This window comes from Pseudozyma flocculosa (assembly GCF_000417875.1).
Source record: "Pseudozyma flocculosa PF-1 unplaced genomic scaffold scaffold00001, whole genome shotgun sequence".
NCBI lineage: Eukaryota > Fungi > Basidiomycota > Ustilaginomycetes > Ustilaginales > Ustilaginaceae > Pseudozyma > Pseudozyma flocculosa.
Window position 1 is genome coordinate 1,357,941 of NW_006920869.1, and position 14,712 is coordinate 1,372,652.

A 14,712-nucleotide genomic window follows, 5' to 3' on the forward strand; every position below is an offset into this window, starting at 1 on the left:
GAAGCGGCCGCGGCCGGACCTGCCGCTGTCGCCGCCGTGGAGGTCCTTGGACGAGAAGCCGAGCTTGCGCAGGAAGTCATCGCCGACGAAGGGCTCGCGCTCCATCTTGCCCGCCTGGACGGCCCACTGCTTGAGGCCCTGGAGGATCGACGACTTGGTCGTTCGCAGCTCGGGCACGCGGCCCATGTAGAAGCCGAGCTGCGAGCCGAAGACCTCGCGCACCATGTCCGGGTCCAGCTCGGCCAGGCTCTGCTCGAGCTCGTCGTTGAGTCGCTCGACCTCGTACCTGCCCGACAGCGGGCCCTTGAGCTTGAGCTGCTTCGGCAGTTCGCGAGCGCCGCGCTTGGCCCGGAATGCCCTCTTCTGCTCTTGCGTGAGCGGCGGCGCCTCAAACTCGTCGGGCGACTCGTCGAACTTCTCGCAGAGCTGCTGCAGCTCGCCCGTCATCTCGTCGACCGAAAGCTTCTGCACGGGCAGGTCGTCGAGCTGGAAGTGGAGGAAGCCCTGCTCCCAGTTGAGCAGCACAAGGTCGGCGCGGCCCTCGGCGCCGGCGCGACCCGTCCGGCCGATACGGTGGATGTACTGGTCCTTGTTGGACGGGATGCCGACCTGGATCACCCGCGAGGTTCCCGGGTAGTCGACGCCACGGGCGCTCACGTCGCTGGTGATGAGGATGCTGGCGCCGCTCTGGTCCTTGCGGAAGCGGTCGCTGACCTTGAAGCGCTGGTTCTGGTCCTTTTTGCTGTGGATCTCATAGAGCGCAGTGGAGCGACCGGCGGGCAGGATCTTCTGCGTGTCCTTTAGCACCTCGGCCAGCATCTGCGTCATCTTGGTGGTGGGCGCAAACACAATGACCTTGGACTTGCCCGGGTTGGCCAGCTGGTCGTGTGCGATCAGGCGGAGGACGTGCGGGATCTGCTCGTCGGCCGAGTTGAGGACGGTGCAGTACTGGGGAATGTGCTTGTGCACGTTGTCCTCGCCGGCCGGCACGCAGTCGATGAAGCGGTGGTCCTTTTCGAGGCTCGCGCGGGCAATGCTGCGGATCTCGGGCGAGACGGTGGCCGAGAAGAGCATCGTCTGGCGCTCGCCCTTGGGCGGCAGGAAGTCGAGAATGGCCTTGAGGTCGTCGCGGAAGCCCATCTCGAGAAGCGTGTCGGCCTCGTCGAGGACGAGCGTCTGGCACGCCGACATGGCCTCCTTCATCATGCCGACGTCCTTGAGCAGGTCAAGCAGGCGGCCGGGCGTGGCGACAATGATGTCGGGCCGACCGCGGCGCCAGTCGTTGATCTGGTGGTTGCGGCTGGCACCGCCGACGAGGAGCTGCACCTGCAGGTCGTCGTGGTGCATCAGCAGCTTCTGGGCCTCGGTGGCGATTTGGGTAGCCAGCTCTCGCGTGGGCGACAGAATCAGCGTGCCGACCGTGTTCTGGGTGAACTGCTTGGCGATGCCGACGCGTCCGTGCTTGTCGAGGGAGGCAAAGTCCAAGTCGGGGCGGTGGCGCTCGAGCATCTTGGTCCAGGCCGGGGAGAAGTGGCCGCGCTGGACGCCCGCAATGGCCTTGACGCGCGCCTCGATGGCGGGCACCAGGAAGGCGATCGTCTTTCCGGTTCCAGTCTTGGCCTTGACCAGCAGGTCACGGCCCCTGCCGTCCTCCATGGGCGCCGAATCCTTGGTCAGATTCTCGGCCAGCTCAGGCAGCAAGTGGAGCACCTTTTCCTGCACGAGCGACATGTCCTTGTAGCCGAACGGCTTGACCGTCAGCGCCTTCCACGTCGGGTAGGAGATGTGACCCTTCATCGAGTCGAAGGTGCTGTCCTTGACGCGAGGCGGCTTGTACGTGGGTTCTCTCGATTCCGGGCCGGACTGGTCGGCGGGCTGGAGCTCGGGCACCGCCGAGGCTTGTGCGCCCTCTTCGAGCTGCTGCTCGCGCTCCTGCTCACGAAGAGTCGTGTAGGTGGAAAACACTCGAGAGATGGATGCCTGTGTTGATGCAGAGGAGAGTAGCGAGGTGGCCCGGGGGCTGCAAACCGGGAGGGCGCGGCTTGTCGAAGCGATCGAGGATGCACGGATCTGGCTGAAGAGGCGCGACGACGAGCGCGACGACGACGAGAGGCACTCGGCGGCGACCGAGGCCTGGCGCAGCGGCAATCTCCGGATAGAAGCGAGCATATCGGGGAGGTGGAATGGGGGGGAGGAGAAGGAGAAGACAAGGTGTGGCGGCTGATGGGGAAGCCTAGCCGCGATGAATGAGGGAAAGGGAGAGCCCGACGGTGGCGGACGGGGAGCCGAAGGAGAGAGACGAAGCCAGCGTGTCCCCTGGTATATCGGCGACGGGGTCAAGAACGAAGCCGGGATGTTGTTGTTGGTGGTGGTGGTGGTGGTAGTCAAGGAAGGAAGGGGGGTCCAAGACGAAGAGGGTGCGCTTGGTTGGAATGGTGGAGCAGAGGCAGGTGGCGGAGGGTGCCATCCAGATTGACAGGCAGCCAACAAGGGGAAGCTGTCAGCTCAGCCACCGGGTGCGGCCGCCGCCGTCCAGGGCGAAGAAGAAAAAGAAAAAAAGCGAGGCAGGGCGAAAATCCAAAAATTCCAGGATTTCCTCGTGCTCGAGAGCCGGTGGAGCCGCGTGCCCGCCGAGTCGCGACGCAGCCAACAAAGCGTTGGTCAGCCCGCTCGCAGCCTGGCGTCAAGGCTGGACCCTGACCTGGAACCCGCCCTCGACAGGGTTTTTCGGAAGTCGGAGGGAAAACACCCCTCCAACCTCACGCCAGGCAGACACCCAGCCAAAGGGCCTCGGGCCACGGCTACTTCGGGTGTTGGTCCACGCTGGCTCGACCTTCCACCCCGACCGACACACGCGCTCACACCATCCTTTTCACCGACCTCACCACGACGGCCGACCGAACGCTAGCCTGATATTCAGTTCGCAGCATGGCGGCGGAACCGGCATCAGAGAAGCACAGCTCGCCTGCAAAGGCAACAGCGGCGGCCCAAGATGCACCACCGCTGACTGCAAAGGCACTCTCGCCCTCGCGGCCCACGCTCTATGCCATCTTGCTGGCCGCCTTTGCCCTCCGCATAGCCATCTTCGCCTACACCGACGTATCTGCCCAGCTGCAATCCAGACCCGAGCTCAGCACACCAGTCAACAGCTGGGGTTCGCTGCTGGAAGCCCACTACCTCCATCGCAACCCGCCCACCTCTTCCGCTGCCCGCCACGCCCGCCGCCCGCACCTCGAGCACGTCTCGGCCTACCACTCGGGGACCATACATCACTCTCCGCTGCTCCTCCCGCTGCTCAGCAACGCTCTATCGCGCCATCTTTCCGACCCGCGCGACCTCGTCGCACCTTTGCTGTGGTCCTTGGCAGATGTTGCCGCCGGCTATTTCGTCTTTCGCATCTGCCTCACTCGTGAGACGGCCGCCCTGGTCCGCAAGACTCACCTCTGGCCATGGGACCGGTCCCGAGCCAATAGAGCGGCTCTCATCTACCTCTTCAACCCATACACGCTGGGCGTCTGTCTCGCCCGGAGCACGGCTGCAATCGAGAACCTCGCGATCCTGGCCTCCGTGTACGCAGCAATGACTGGTGAGCTGCAGCGACGACACGGCACGCCGCTGCCTCAAAGGGCGCCACTGACTTTCATCTTTGAGACCCCGCGACCGCAGCGTCGGCCCTACTCATGAGCGTCTCGTGGGCCTTTGCTTCATTGTTGTCCCTCTACCCGGCGCTGCTGCTGCCGCTGCTTTGCCAGCTCTGCGTCAAACGTGCGGGCGAGGCGGAATACGAGAGCGAGATCTCGCACTTCGCCCAAAAGACGGAAGGCTCGCTGGACGTCAAGAGGGCCCGTCGACTGGGCTTCCTGGTTGATCGCATGCGAAAAGCCAAGGTGCGTTTGGGAGAACAAAGAGCGACGCACATCGTTGCGCAAACAAGGCAAGCTGACACTCGTGCCGGTCATGTCATCCTCTCCATCATCCGTTCAGCGCTGGGCGCTGGTCAAGCTGCTCGTCTTGTGCCCGGCCATCTTGGTCGCCGGTGTCGTCGCCTCCAGGGCTATCGCGCTCAACCCGGGATCGAAGCTACCGTTCCTCGAGGCCGTTGTCGAGAGCCTCGCTCGGCCTTGGGAAGAGGGCTGGGAATGGGCTGAGCGCGTCTACGGCGTCATGTGAGTGCGACTCCTCCTCAAGCCTCGTTCCGACTGCTCAGACACCATTGACCGGCAATCTATCGCCCCTCCTTACTTTTTTCAGCCTCCTGGTCACCGACCTGACGCCCAACCTCGGCCTATGGTGGTACTTCTTCATCGAGACCTTTGACCACTTCCGCACCTTTTTCTTGCTCACGTTCAACGTCCACGTGGCGGCCTATGTCGTGCCGGTGCTGATCAAGTATCGGTGAGTGTGGAGCGTGGGGAGGACGGTGCTTGGCACGAGGCGGCGATGCGCTGACGCTCGAGATGGCCGCCTCGCTCGCCACCGTTACGACTCGCAGCCAAGACCCGCTGTTCGGCCTGACGGTCATGCTCGGGATCATTGCAGTGTTCAAGAGCTATCCGACGGTCGGCGATCACGCTCTCTTCCTGTCGCTCTTCAGCCTGCACAGCCAGATCTTCGAATGTGAGTGCGCGATGGTGCGATCGGTCCGGTATCGAAGCAGGCGTATTGATGACCCGATCGAGGCCGCCTGGCTGCTCCTTGACCGCCTCGCTTACAGATCTACGATATCCGCTGGTCTCGACGCTGCTCTACGCGTACTGCACGCTGCTCTCGCCGGCCTTCCACCATCTCTGGCTCGTGGCGGGCTCGGGCAACGCCAACTTCTTCTACGCCATCACGCTGGTGTGGGCGCTCGGTGGCGGGATGCTGCTGCTCGACATGATATGGGCCTGGGGCCGCGATCGGTGGGAGCGCGAGAGGCCGCCGATCCGGTCGAAGAAGGCGGACAGGATCGCGGCGACGGCAGAGAGCGATGCGGACGCGGGCGCAGCCCTGACGGATGACGGCAAGGGCTCGTCTGTGGACCGCGCGTCCGCCGAGGTCACCGCCCTCAAAGAAGCTGCATCGGCGCGGAGGCGAGTTGTAGTGCAGATCTAGGGAAGGGGCGCGGGTGTTTTCTGTAATTGGCCCTTTGCTTCCGCGGTAGATCGAGCCTATTGGTTGGCCAGTAGTGCGCTTGGCTCTTCTGATGCTCTGCTAGCCCGTGAGATGTGGGCGCATGAGTTGTTTCCTCTGCCACATCGACCTCTTCACGTCGTGGCGAGACCGGTCGGCTGCGGAGTCGGTGGACCCGGCATCGCAAGGTCACCGCCTTCGCCGTCGTGACCAATGACCGATGTGTAGACGCCGGCGGTGACGGCTCCATGGTAGTATACGCGCTTTGCGACGTCCTGAACGGCCCAGTCGAGGCCGCGTACGAGGTTGTCTCCGGTGAAGGCGCTGCAGGGCTGGATGCGCCAGCTGTGCGATTTGCTGACCCGGTCGTGCTCGAGTCCGAGGGCGGCCTTGATCTCCTCGGAGCTCATTGCGCCGCTGAGGTCCTGCTTGTTGGCAAAGACGAGGATGGTGGCGCCGCTCAGCCTCTCTTCGCCGAGGAGGGCGTGCAGCTCGTCGCGGCAGTCCTGGATACGGCCGCGATCGCTGCTGTCGACGACCCAGACGACGCAGTCGGTCCGCTCAAAGTAGTTTTTCCAGTAGGGGCGCAGCGTCTTTTGGCCCCCGACGTCCCAGACGTTGAGGGTGTAGCCGTTGTGGACGAAGGTCTGTATGCTGAAGCCGAAGGTGGGCGAGATGGACTCGATGTCGTGCTGCGGCTGGTTGAGGAGGCGCTTGAGGATCGTCGTCTTGCCCGCATTGTCGAGGCCGAGGAAGAGGACGCGCAGCTCGAGCGAGCGCAGCTTGGTCTTGCGAATGATGGAGAGCAGGCCCATGGTGGTTGGCGATGCGATCGGAGAGCGGCGCTGACGTGGCAGCCGGCGGAATAGGCAGCGGGCAGGACCAAGGTGCGCCGAGTAGTCAGAGGCGAGATCGAGGAGCTGTCCTTCTCTCTGGCACGAGGGGTCCCTGGGCTGGCCTGTGCCGCGCTGCGCTCTGACCTGGCCTCTCTGGCGGGCTGGGGCTCTGGCTCGGCTCCGCAGAATGCGCTGGTTTGGTCCGACGGAGTTTGAGTTTGGGCTGCCCGGGCGTTGACCTGGCCGGCCGAGCCATCTGGCAGGCGGGTGAAAATGTGTGGAGGTTGCCGACGCACAGCCACACAGCCGGGCAGGCCGCCCCACCCACAGCAGGCTCGCGCACCGCCCGCCCCCACCGACCGAGATGCGGTCATGGCCCTGGCATGCCTCTGGGCCTCCGCCTGCCAGCCGCGCCACGCCGCCCGCCGGCCGCCCAGCTCCGAGGCAGATCCAAGCCATCCTAGCTTCTTCGTCCATCGCCACCATCACCTTCATCGCTCCTTCCCTCACCCTAACCTTATCCAATATTTGCCTTCCCTCCCTTCATCCATCCTCACCACACCCTACCCCTACGGAACCGCCAGAGACCATGCCCATCGACCTCAGGAAAGCCCTCGATACCGACAACCCCAAGTGGGACAAGCTCAAGGCAAACTGTGCGTCGCCCGGGCTGAGCTGGGCCAGCGCAAGGAAACGCGACAGCCGCTGACCTCTCCTACCTTTGGAACCCCCTCCCATGCCTCATGCCCGCTCGACGACGTGGAACAGACAAAAAGGTAGAGACTGGAGCATGGAGGGCGCTCGACCCCGTGGGACGATGGACCAACCGCACCGCGGGCAAGTTCGGCGCCGAGTCCTTCTGGCCCACCGAGATGGACCTCGAGTGCGACAAGGCCGCCCGCATCCTCCGCACCTTTGCCACAAAGGGCGCTCAGGTCGAGGTCGACGCCTCCCAGGCCGACGTCCTCACAGATAAGACCGCCGCCGTGCCCCCCACCCAACAGCCTCAGGTCGATGCCAAGGGCAAGAAGATCAAGGATCCGCACAAGTACGATCACAAAAAGACCCAGAAGGTGCTGCGCAGGATCAGCCCCAAGGTCCTCAGCCAGGCGCAGGGTCTGGCCATCTTTACCGTCTTCCGGTAAGTCGATCCGATCCGTCGTGGTCCTCCTGCCTCCATCGGACCACGTCGACTGAATCCCATCTCGTGGCACCGTTCCCTTCTTGCTCTGCCAGCACCGGCTTCGGCTTTTCGGGCGCAAGCGGCTCGGGCGTGGTGCTGTCCCGCCTCCCCGACGGAAGCTGGAGCGCACCCTCGGGCCTCCTCGTCCACACCATCGGATGGGGCTTCCTCATCGGCCTCGACATCTACGACGTCGTCATTGTCCTCCGCAGCCAGAAGGCGGTCGACGCGTTCAAAAACCCCAAGATCAGCCTCGGCGCTGAGCTCACCGTCGCTGCAGGGCCCGTCGGCGATGGAGCCATGGTTGAGACCGGGGTCGACCGTTCTGCCAGCTGGTCCTATATCAAGTCCAAGGGCTTCTATGCGGGCGTGCAGCTGGACGGCACCGTCGTGCTGAAGCGCGACGACGCAAATACGCGATTCTACGGCAGCCCTCTTCCGGTCAAGGACATTCTCGAGGGTCGACTGCAGGCGCCCGCACCTGCTGCATGCTTGCCGCTGTGGCAGACCATCTACGCCGCCGAGGGCCGTCCGCAGGTGATGGGCGTCGACCGTATCCCTCAGGGTGACATGTCCACGCCCGGTGATCTGGTCATGACCGAGGATGACTTCAAGCAGGCCAGCGTCGTCGCCGAGCATGGCGGCATGCCACACGGCGACTTGGCTTCGGGCGCGGGAGCGAGCGCCGTCGGATCGACGATGGCCCCGGGATACGATGTAAGCGTGGGCGCAGCGAGCGGTGCCCTTCCGACTCGATCTGACTCGAAGAGGGTGGTTCCGCCGCCTCCTGGGGCTGGCGCATCTGGCGCGGCTGCCCCCGCCCCCGCCCCCGCCCCCGCGCCCTATGGCGGAGAGCTGCCTCCCGACTACGAGTGAGTAGCTTGCCGGCTGCTCGCGACCACAGCCTGTCATTCACAAGGCCTGAGTGCTGACCCGTTTTGTTCTCCCCTGCCGTCGCGCTTGCCCCTATAGCTTCGCCAGCGCGCCCCTCAACGCGCAGGGCGGCAAGACGTTCAACGACGCGCCATCAGGCTACACCAATGTCCCCGCAGCGGCCGTGGCCTCGGGCGGCATGGGTGGCGCGGCCCCTCCGAACCCCTTCGCATCGCCCTCTGATGCCTCCGCCCCCGTTGGCGGTCACGAGACGGCCGAGCAGGAGAAGGAGCGTCTGCGCCAGCAGTACGCCCAGAACGATGCCCAGTACGACGCGCCGCCGGCCGGACCGGCCCCCTCGCAAAGCGGCGGCGCCACGAGTGCTGGCCTGCCCTCGAGCGTCGAGGCCCTGTACGACTTCGAGGGGCAAGAAGCAGGAGACCTGCCGTTCAAGGCAGGGGACGTGATCCAGGTCGTCGGCAAGGAGGACGAGAGCTGGTGGCGCGGCAGCCTCAAGGGCAGGCAGGGCATCTTCCCCAGCAACTATACCCGGCCGCTCTAATCTGGTACATGCTCGATCTCGACTGCATTTGCCTTGTCTCAAGGCTCTGGTCGAGGTCAAGCGCCTGTTACGGCTGTCTGTTCTTCTCCCTTAGGCCTGCTTTGGATCCTGCTTGTTGTTCATAGCCAGGGCGTGAACGAATGCGATACCGATGCTGATGCTCAGCTCCTTCGGGCCGGGCCACAAAAATAATGCCATGCCTGGCCATGCCTCCACCTTTTCCCGCTGCGAAAGGAAAAATCCGAGTTGCTGCACGCGACCTGCAGAAGAGAGGCGCACCCCGCGCTTTTGCCGGCCTGCTTGGCTGCGGGCGGAAGACGGGGAAGAGAGAGCTGCTCAGTTTGCCACCCGACGCCACCCGCTCTGGCCTGCTCCTTCTCTCCTCTTGTCCATCACCACCCGCCTCATTCCCTAGTTTGCCCTCGCCCTCCCTTGCTGGCTCATCGAGTCCAGCTCCACACTCTTTGCCGCACCGCTCATCGTCCTTGCGGCCCGATACCCTTGTCCCTTTCTCTCGTCGTCCCCTCTTAGCGTCATGTCAGGCGTCCGCGGCCCCACGTCGGCCCTCACCGAGTTCCTCCGCGAAAGGGGCATCACTGCTCGCAACACCAACCGCTTCAGGCGCAGAGACGCCGATCAAGCTGAGCAGCAGCAGCAAGCAGAGGCAGCGCAGGGGCAGCAGGATGCCCAGCCTGTGCAGCCCTCGCCCCGTGCCCGACCCCCTTCAGCCTCGCCCGCCCTCCGAAGGTCGGAGTCGGGCTCAGCCTCCCCCGCCACCGCCGTACGTCGTCGAGCTGCCGCGGGTGCCTCCATGCGCTTCGACGAGGAGGATGACTCGGACGACGACGACGACCCCGACGAGGAGGACGCCTATGTCCCTGATGCTCAAGATGCAGCTGGACCCAGCTCCTCGGGCAGAGGTGTCAAGCGTGGCGCAGCAAGGGCGACGAGGAGCGCTGCCAAGAAGGCGAAGAAGGGTGCAGGCGATGACGACGACGACGACTACGAAGACCCAGCTGGCGCCTTTGGCCTGCCTGAGGCAAGCAGCTCAAGGAGCAAGTTCAGCTACGCGGACAGGGCGCCCGGCAGCATCGCGTACTGCGGCGGCTGCAAGGCCAAATTCACCGTGACGCAGTACACCAAAGCCGGCCCCTCTGGCCCGCTCTGCCACCGCTGCGGACCCCTCTACAAGAGCGACGGGGCCAAGGCGGCGGACAAGGACGACGCATACCGGCCACCGGCGCCAAAGAAGAGGCAGGCCCGTCGGAAGTTCCAAAACATCCTCGACGCTGGTCACCGCACGGTGCCGACGCTGCAGAGCCTCTGCATCGCCATCATCAGCAACTACATCGAGGACATGGAGGCGCTGGGCAACATCGGCGACCAGAACCTCGACGCCATCAGCAAGAGCATCTCCAAGAACCGCAGCCTCAACCCGAGGACGTTGCAGCTCTTCCTGCTTCCGGACATCACCACGCTCTCACTCTACGACTGCAGCAAGCTCCACAGCGAGTCGCTCCAGACGATACCGACGTTTGCGCCCAGGCTCCGCCGCATCAACCTGCAGCTCTGCGGTCAGCTCGACAACAGCACCATCGACCTGTGGGCTGTCAAGCTGCCGGAACTGCGCGACGTCGAGCTATACGGCCCTTACCTCGTCCGCAAGGAGGCGTGGCACCGCTTCTTCCGCACCGTCGGCAAGAGGCTCGAGTCGTTCAAGATCCGCGAGTCGCCCCGCTTCGACATCGGCTGCGCCCGCGAGATGGTGGAGCACTGCCCCAACATCCGGGAGCTCGGCCTGGCGCAGATCGGACCGCTCGACGATGCCATGCTGCAGCCGCTCGAGACGTACAAGTCGCTCACCTACCTCGACATCTCGGACCCGGGTGTCTCTGCCCCCGGCATCCCGCCCAAGTCGCTCGAGGATGCGGGCGTCATCTCGCTGCTCAAGGCCGTGGGCGGCAATCTCGCCTTCCTCGACATTTCCAAGAACGCCGATCTGACCGACAAGGTCGTGCTCGAGGGCATCGCACCCAATTGCAAGCACCTGCAGACGCTGCGCATGGTCGGCCTGGAAAAGGTCACCTCGGAGGCCATGGTGACGCTGTTCAAGACCATGCCGCGCCACACCAGCGACGACGGCGAGGTGTCGGGCATTCGTCGCCTGTGCCTCGACCGCATGCTCGAGCTCGGCGACGAGGTACTGCCGGCGCTGCTCGAGCACAGCGGGCCAGATCTCGTGGAGCTGAGCCTCAACTCGGTCGACAAGCTGACGGGCAAAGGCCTCGCGCTGCTCGCCAAGTCCTGCCCCAACCTCGAGAAGCTCGACTTGGGCTTTTGCAGGAGCGTCGACGACGCCGTGCTCGATGAGATCTGCAATGGCTGCAAGAAGCTCCGGGTCGTCTACGTGTTTGGCTGCAACCGGGTGGTGAGTGGCGTAAATTGACGGCGTCGTGCTTGCAAAGTCTTCCCACGGTGCTCAATGTTGCACTTTTCCCTTGGCCTCGGTTCCACAGAGCGACTTTGCCAAGTCGGACAGGGTCAAGATCGTCGGCAAGGAGAGGTACGCCAAGTAGAGCGGCACGGCATGCGATACAGCTCAACGTGCGGCCACCAGGCGCGGCCATCACCGTCTGGTACAGCCGTCATCTGCCGCGGACACGGATTTGTTCATGGCACTGGCCACATCTACCAAAGAGGCGGCGATTCAGCGGTCATGGCGCTGCATCTGTACTGGTGCAAAGGGCACCCTTCGCTCGCAGGCTCAGGATCGGGTCGAGCGTATCAAGGCTCTCGCTCCTTCTCGGCCAAGTCTTCGCGCGCCCGCTCAGCGCCAGACATCACCGCGCCTCATCATCCGCATCGTCAAAGACGCCGTCGAAGACGTTCGCGTCGTCATCCTGAGTGTCCAGGGGAGGTCGGAGCGCCTCTTCGAGGAGCGAGGCGTACGCCTTGGACGTGGTGGATCCCGCCGCTGCCTCGACCTCTTTCGCCTGCGACATTGTCGTCGCCGCCGCCATCGTCGTCGTCGGGGACTCGAGCTGGCTCGGCTGCTGCGGTGCCTTGCTCAGGACCACGTTGTCGGTGGTGTTGCTGGCGCTCATGGTCGTCGCGGTGGGGGTGACGGTGGAGAGGTCGAGGATGCCCTGCACCTCTCTCTGCGATTCGATGTCGTTCGCACTTCCCGCATCCGGCGGTGTGACCTGCTCCGTCCTCGTCCTCTTTGCCAATCTCACATCGTCGCCCGCAGCCGCAGCGGGAGCGATACCGAGAGTGGGAGCGGGAATCGTGTCGGGAAAGTGTCGTTTGAGCGGATTGAACGGCTGCGCCGCCATCGAGCTCTGGGTGGTCCGAGGCGTCTGAGAGAACACCGCCGCCGTCGGCATCGTCGACGTCGCATCGAAGTCGGTGCGCACGTACGGGTCGTCGTACATCGCCGTCGGAGCGTGGTACGAGCTCGCGTTCTGGCCGTAGTAGGGCGGCGCATGGCGGTACCCGTGCGACGGGGCGACGTGAAACTGCCTGTCGATCCGCAACGATGACGACGTCGACGGCGGCGACGACGAGGAAGAGGCAAGAGGAGCCGCACGCGGTGCGACGCTGTAGCCCTCGATGGCCTCTTCCTCCTGCAGCCGCGCGACGGTATGCAGCATCTGCGGCGATACCTGGATCGCAGGCTGGAACGGGGCGGCCGCCGAATGCAGCTGCGTCCGTCGGGCTTTTGGCGCCGCCGCTGCCGCCGCTATCGCCTGGGGATCTCCCAGGTGCCTCGTCAACGCCGCCTCGACCGCGTCGGCGATCTGTTGCGTCATGGTCGGTTGGCTCTGCTTCGGCCTGACGACTTCCACGACGAGCTCTTGCACCTCGTCTTCGCGCTTGATGGCCTGCGAGCTCGACTTTGGCGGACGACGACGGCCGAGGCCGCGAACGTGTTTGCGTCCGCGTCCTCGAGATGATCCTGGTCGTTTCGATCGGGGTGGCGCCGCTCCCCCTCCCTCTTCTTCGTAGCTGTCGTCGGCGACAACGTCTACGTCATCATCGTCGTCATCGTCGTCTTCCTCGTCCGTCGTCAACGTGAGGTCTATGACGTCCTTGGGCGGGGGTGCCGGCTTGCGAGGACGCTGCGTCTTTGAAGCCTTCTTCCCGGTCACTTTGGGTCGGCCCGAAGCCACCTCGTGGCTAGCCTTGGCGGACGGCTCGCGCCTTGACGTCGTGGAGCGTATGGACGATGCCTGGGAAGCGTTTGGAGGCTCAGCCGCCCCCACGCGATCGTGCTCCTCTCGTGGCGCTTGGGCTGTGAGCCGACTGCTCGGTCGAAAGATAGGCTGTTTGCCAGCGGAGTGTGTTCGGTCGGCTGGTACTGGTGTGGGCGACGCTGTGCCATCCCTGTCAAAGTCCTCGGTGGCCGGACGACGGTGCTGCGGCGTCGGAATCTCGGTGTCTTTGTCTCTTGAGGCCGTCGCCGTTGTTGCTGAGGTCTGGGTGGATGCGACCCGTTTGCCGCCTCCGAGCGTGGATCCGCTCGACGTCGGGGCCGAAGTCGACGTTCCTCTCGGCCCGCCCTGGGCCTCGCCTGGGACGGTATCGTACCTCTCGATGGGCGAGGTGGTCTCCGCTGGCCCCTTGCCCGCTCGCGACGACTGGGCGCGGTCGTCCTTCCTGCCAGACTGGTGCAGTCTCGGTCCCCGCTCCTCTCGCCCACCAGCTTCTGCACTCGGTCCTTTGCGCCGCGCATAGCTCCTGCAAACGGCATCGTACCTCTCGCTCCTCTTTTCCCTGATTGTGCGCAGGTTCCATGTCTGCCTGGGATTGTCGACGTCCTCGAGCAACCTGTCAAACGCCTGCTGGAGGAACTTGAGCAGGCAGACGTGCACCACCCACTCGGCCTTGACCCTGTTGCCCTTGTCCTGCTTCCACGCGTCGTCGATCTCGTCGGCGGCATCGATGCGGTAGAGGTCGAGCAGGAAGGGTAGCGAGAGGACCTCGGCGACGGCCTCGTTGAGGTCGTCGGACCGCTTGACGGAAAAGGGCAGCGGTCCGGACGCCAGCTCGTAGTCGCGTTGGAGGAGGAGGAGCGCCGAGTACTGGACCACGCTGTCGAGACCGAAATAGTCGAGCTCGAGATCGTCGTAGTAGTGCGTGAAGTTGAGGCCGAGCAGGTGAAGCAGGTAGGCGTCGCGCGTCTTGGGCGAGACGAGGACCGACCACGTCGATGGTTCCGCCTCGGCCGGGCCCGACGATACCGGCGTCGACGACGACGTGACGGTGGGAGGGCGGCGGGAGAGCGAGTCGATCGTCGAGCGGAAGCGCGCCCAGTCGATGCGCCCATCCTCGTATCGCCACTCGCATTCGAGTCGAGGCGGTGCCGCCGGCGTCGTTGCCGTCGACCCTCTTGCACCATCGGCCGCAGGTCGGGTGGTCATGTCGCCGTGCGTGGCTGCCATGGGGGGTGCGCGTGCAGATGGTGGGGAGACGAGGGGTTGACGAAGGAGGGGATCTGATGCGCCCTTGTATCGGTGTGTCCGCTGGGGCAGTCCGCCTCGATGATGCGCATAATGTTGGCTGGGCAGGGAATGGCCTCGACGCCGACTGAGAGCGCGGTGGTAGGGAGGGACAAGCTCAGACGCAGGCGCAGGCCAGTGGGGAGACTGCGCGGGCAGCCCTGCGCAGGGCAGCCTGCCCGCTCAACAAAGGGACGACTTCTCCGGCTTGCCCATACTACTGCCCGCAGCGCCAAGCGCCGGGAGAGTCGGTTTGGGGCTCGACCAGATGATGAGCGATTGACCGCAGCTGATGCCGCCCTCCGCTCCGAATTGAAAGCGAGCCGCCCGCGCGGAACCTCGCCGCCCGCTCACATACAGATCATAATTGGCTCGGCCCCACCGGCAATGCAAAGCGACGCGCCCAACAGGCTGGCGGGAGCTTGTACAACCTCGGGCCTTGTCTCTGACGATGGCCCACCCCCTTGACAAGGGGCAAGCGCAGCGACGCAGGCAACGACGGCTGCTATCCCGTTGCTGCCGAGCTCGATCAAGACGCCGTGGAGCAGGCCGTCACACATTTCCGCGGACTGTGCCGTCAATGATGAATGCGATGAGTGAGAGATGCGACTACAAATACAATGCGAGACTCGGGATCCAGGGCAT

At 64.6% G+C, this 14,712-nt stretch overlaps 6 protein-coding genes across 6 annotated transcripts in view; 3 read left to right on the forward strand and 3 right to left on the reverse strand.

Moving 5' to 3' along the window:
• The window catches only part of PFL1_06833 (uncharacterized protein), a gene marked incomplete at both ends in the record, with an annotated part of 2,488 nt that extends 319 nt beyond the window's left edge, over positions 1-2,169 (reverse strand). Inside the window, one exon of the mRNA XM_007878178.1 lies at positions 20-2,169. Within this exon, the coding sequence (XP_007876369.1) occupies positions 20-2,169 (2,150 nt within the window). The remainder of the gene's footprint in view (positions 1-19) is intronic.
• Positions 2,170-2,928: 759 nt separating this feature from the next.
• PFL1_00492 (uncharacterized protein) lies at positions 2,929-5,094 on the forward strand (the record flags this gene model as incomplete). The annotated part of the gene is made up of 6 exons (XM_007877986.1): positions 2,929-3,586; positions 3,667-3,887; positions 3,985-4,166; positions 4,252-4,395; positions 4,493-4,617; positions 4,715-5,094. The coding sequence occupies 6 exons, from the start codon at positions 2,929-2,931 to the stop codon at positions 5,092-5,094; spliced, it is 1,710 nt and encodes a 569-aa protein (XP_007876177.1).
• Positions 5,095-5,246: 152 nt separating this feature from the next.
• PFL1_00493 (uncharacterized protein) lies at positions 5,247-5,927 on the reverse strand (the record flags this gene model as incomplete). The annotated part of the gene is made up of 1 exon (XM_007877987.1): positions 5,247-5,927. The coding sequence occupies one exon, from the start codon at positions 5,925-5,927 to the stop codon at positions 5,247-5,249; it is 681 nt and encodes a 226-aa protein (XP_007876178.1).
• Positions 5,928-6,537: 610 nt separating this feature from the next.
• Positions 6,538-8,566, forward strand: PFL1_00494 (uncharacterized protein; the record flags this gene model as incomplete). The annotated part of the gene is made up of 4 exons (XM_007877988.1): positions 6,538-6,604; positions 6,717-7,089; positions 7,185-8,003; positions 8,104-8,566. The coding sequence occupies 4 exons, from the start codon at positions 6,538-6,540 to the stop codon at positions 8,564-8,566; spliced, it is 1,722 nt and encodes a 573-aa protein (XP_007876179.1).
• A 535-nt stretch (positions 8,567-9,101) lies between these two features.
• On the forward strand, positions 9,102-11,142 carry PFL1_00495 (uncharacterized protein; the record flags this gene model as incomplete). Its single annotated transcript, XM_007877989.1, has 2 exons — positions 9,102-10,994; positions 11,083-11,142. The coding sequence occupies 2 exons, from the start codon at positions 9,102-9,104 to the stop codon at positions 11,140-11,142; spliced, it is 1,953 nt and encodes a 650-aa protein (XP_007876180.1).
• A 264-nt stretch (positions 11,143-11,406) lies between these two features.
• On the reverse strand, positions 11,407-14,010 carry PFL1_00496 (uncharacterized protein; the record flags this gene model as incomplete). Its single annotated transcript, XM_007877990.1, has 1 exon — positions 11,407-14,010. The coding sequence occupies one exon, from the start codon at positions 14,008-14,010 to the stop codon at positions 11,407-11,409; it is 2,604 nt and encodes an 867-aa protein (XP_007876181.1).
• Between the last annotated feature and the right edge of the window lie 702 nt (positions 14,011-14,712).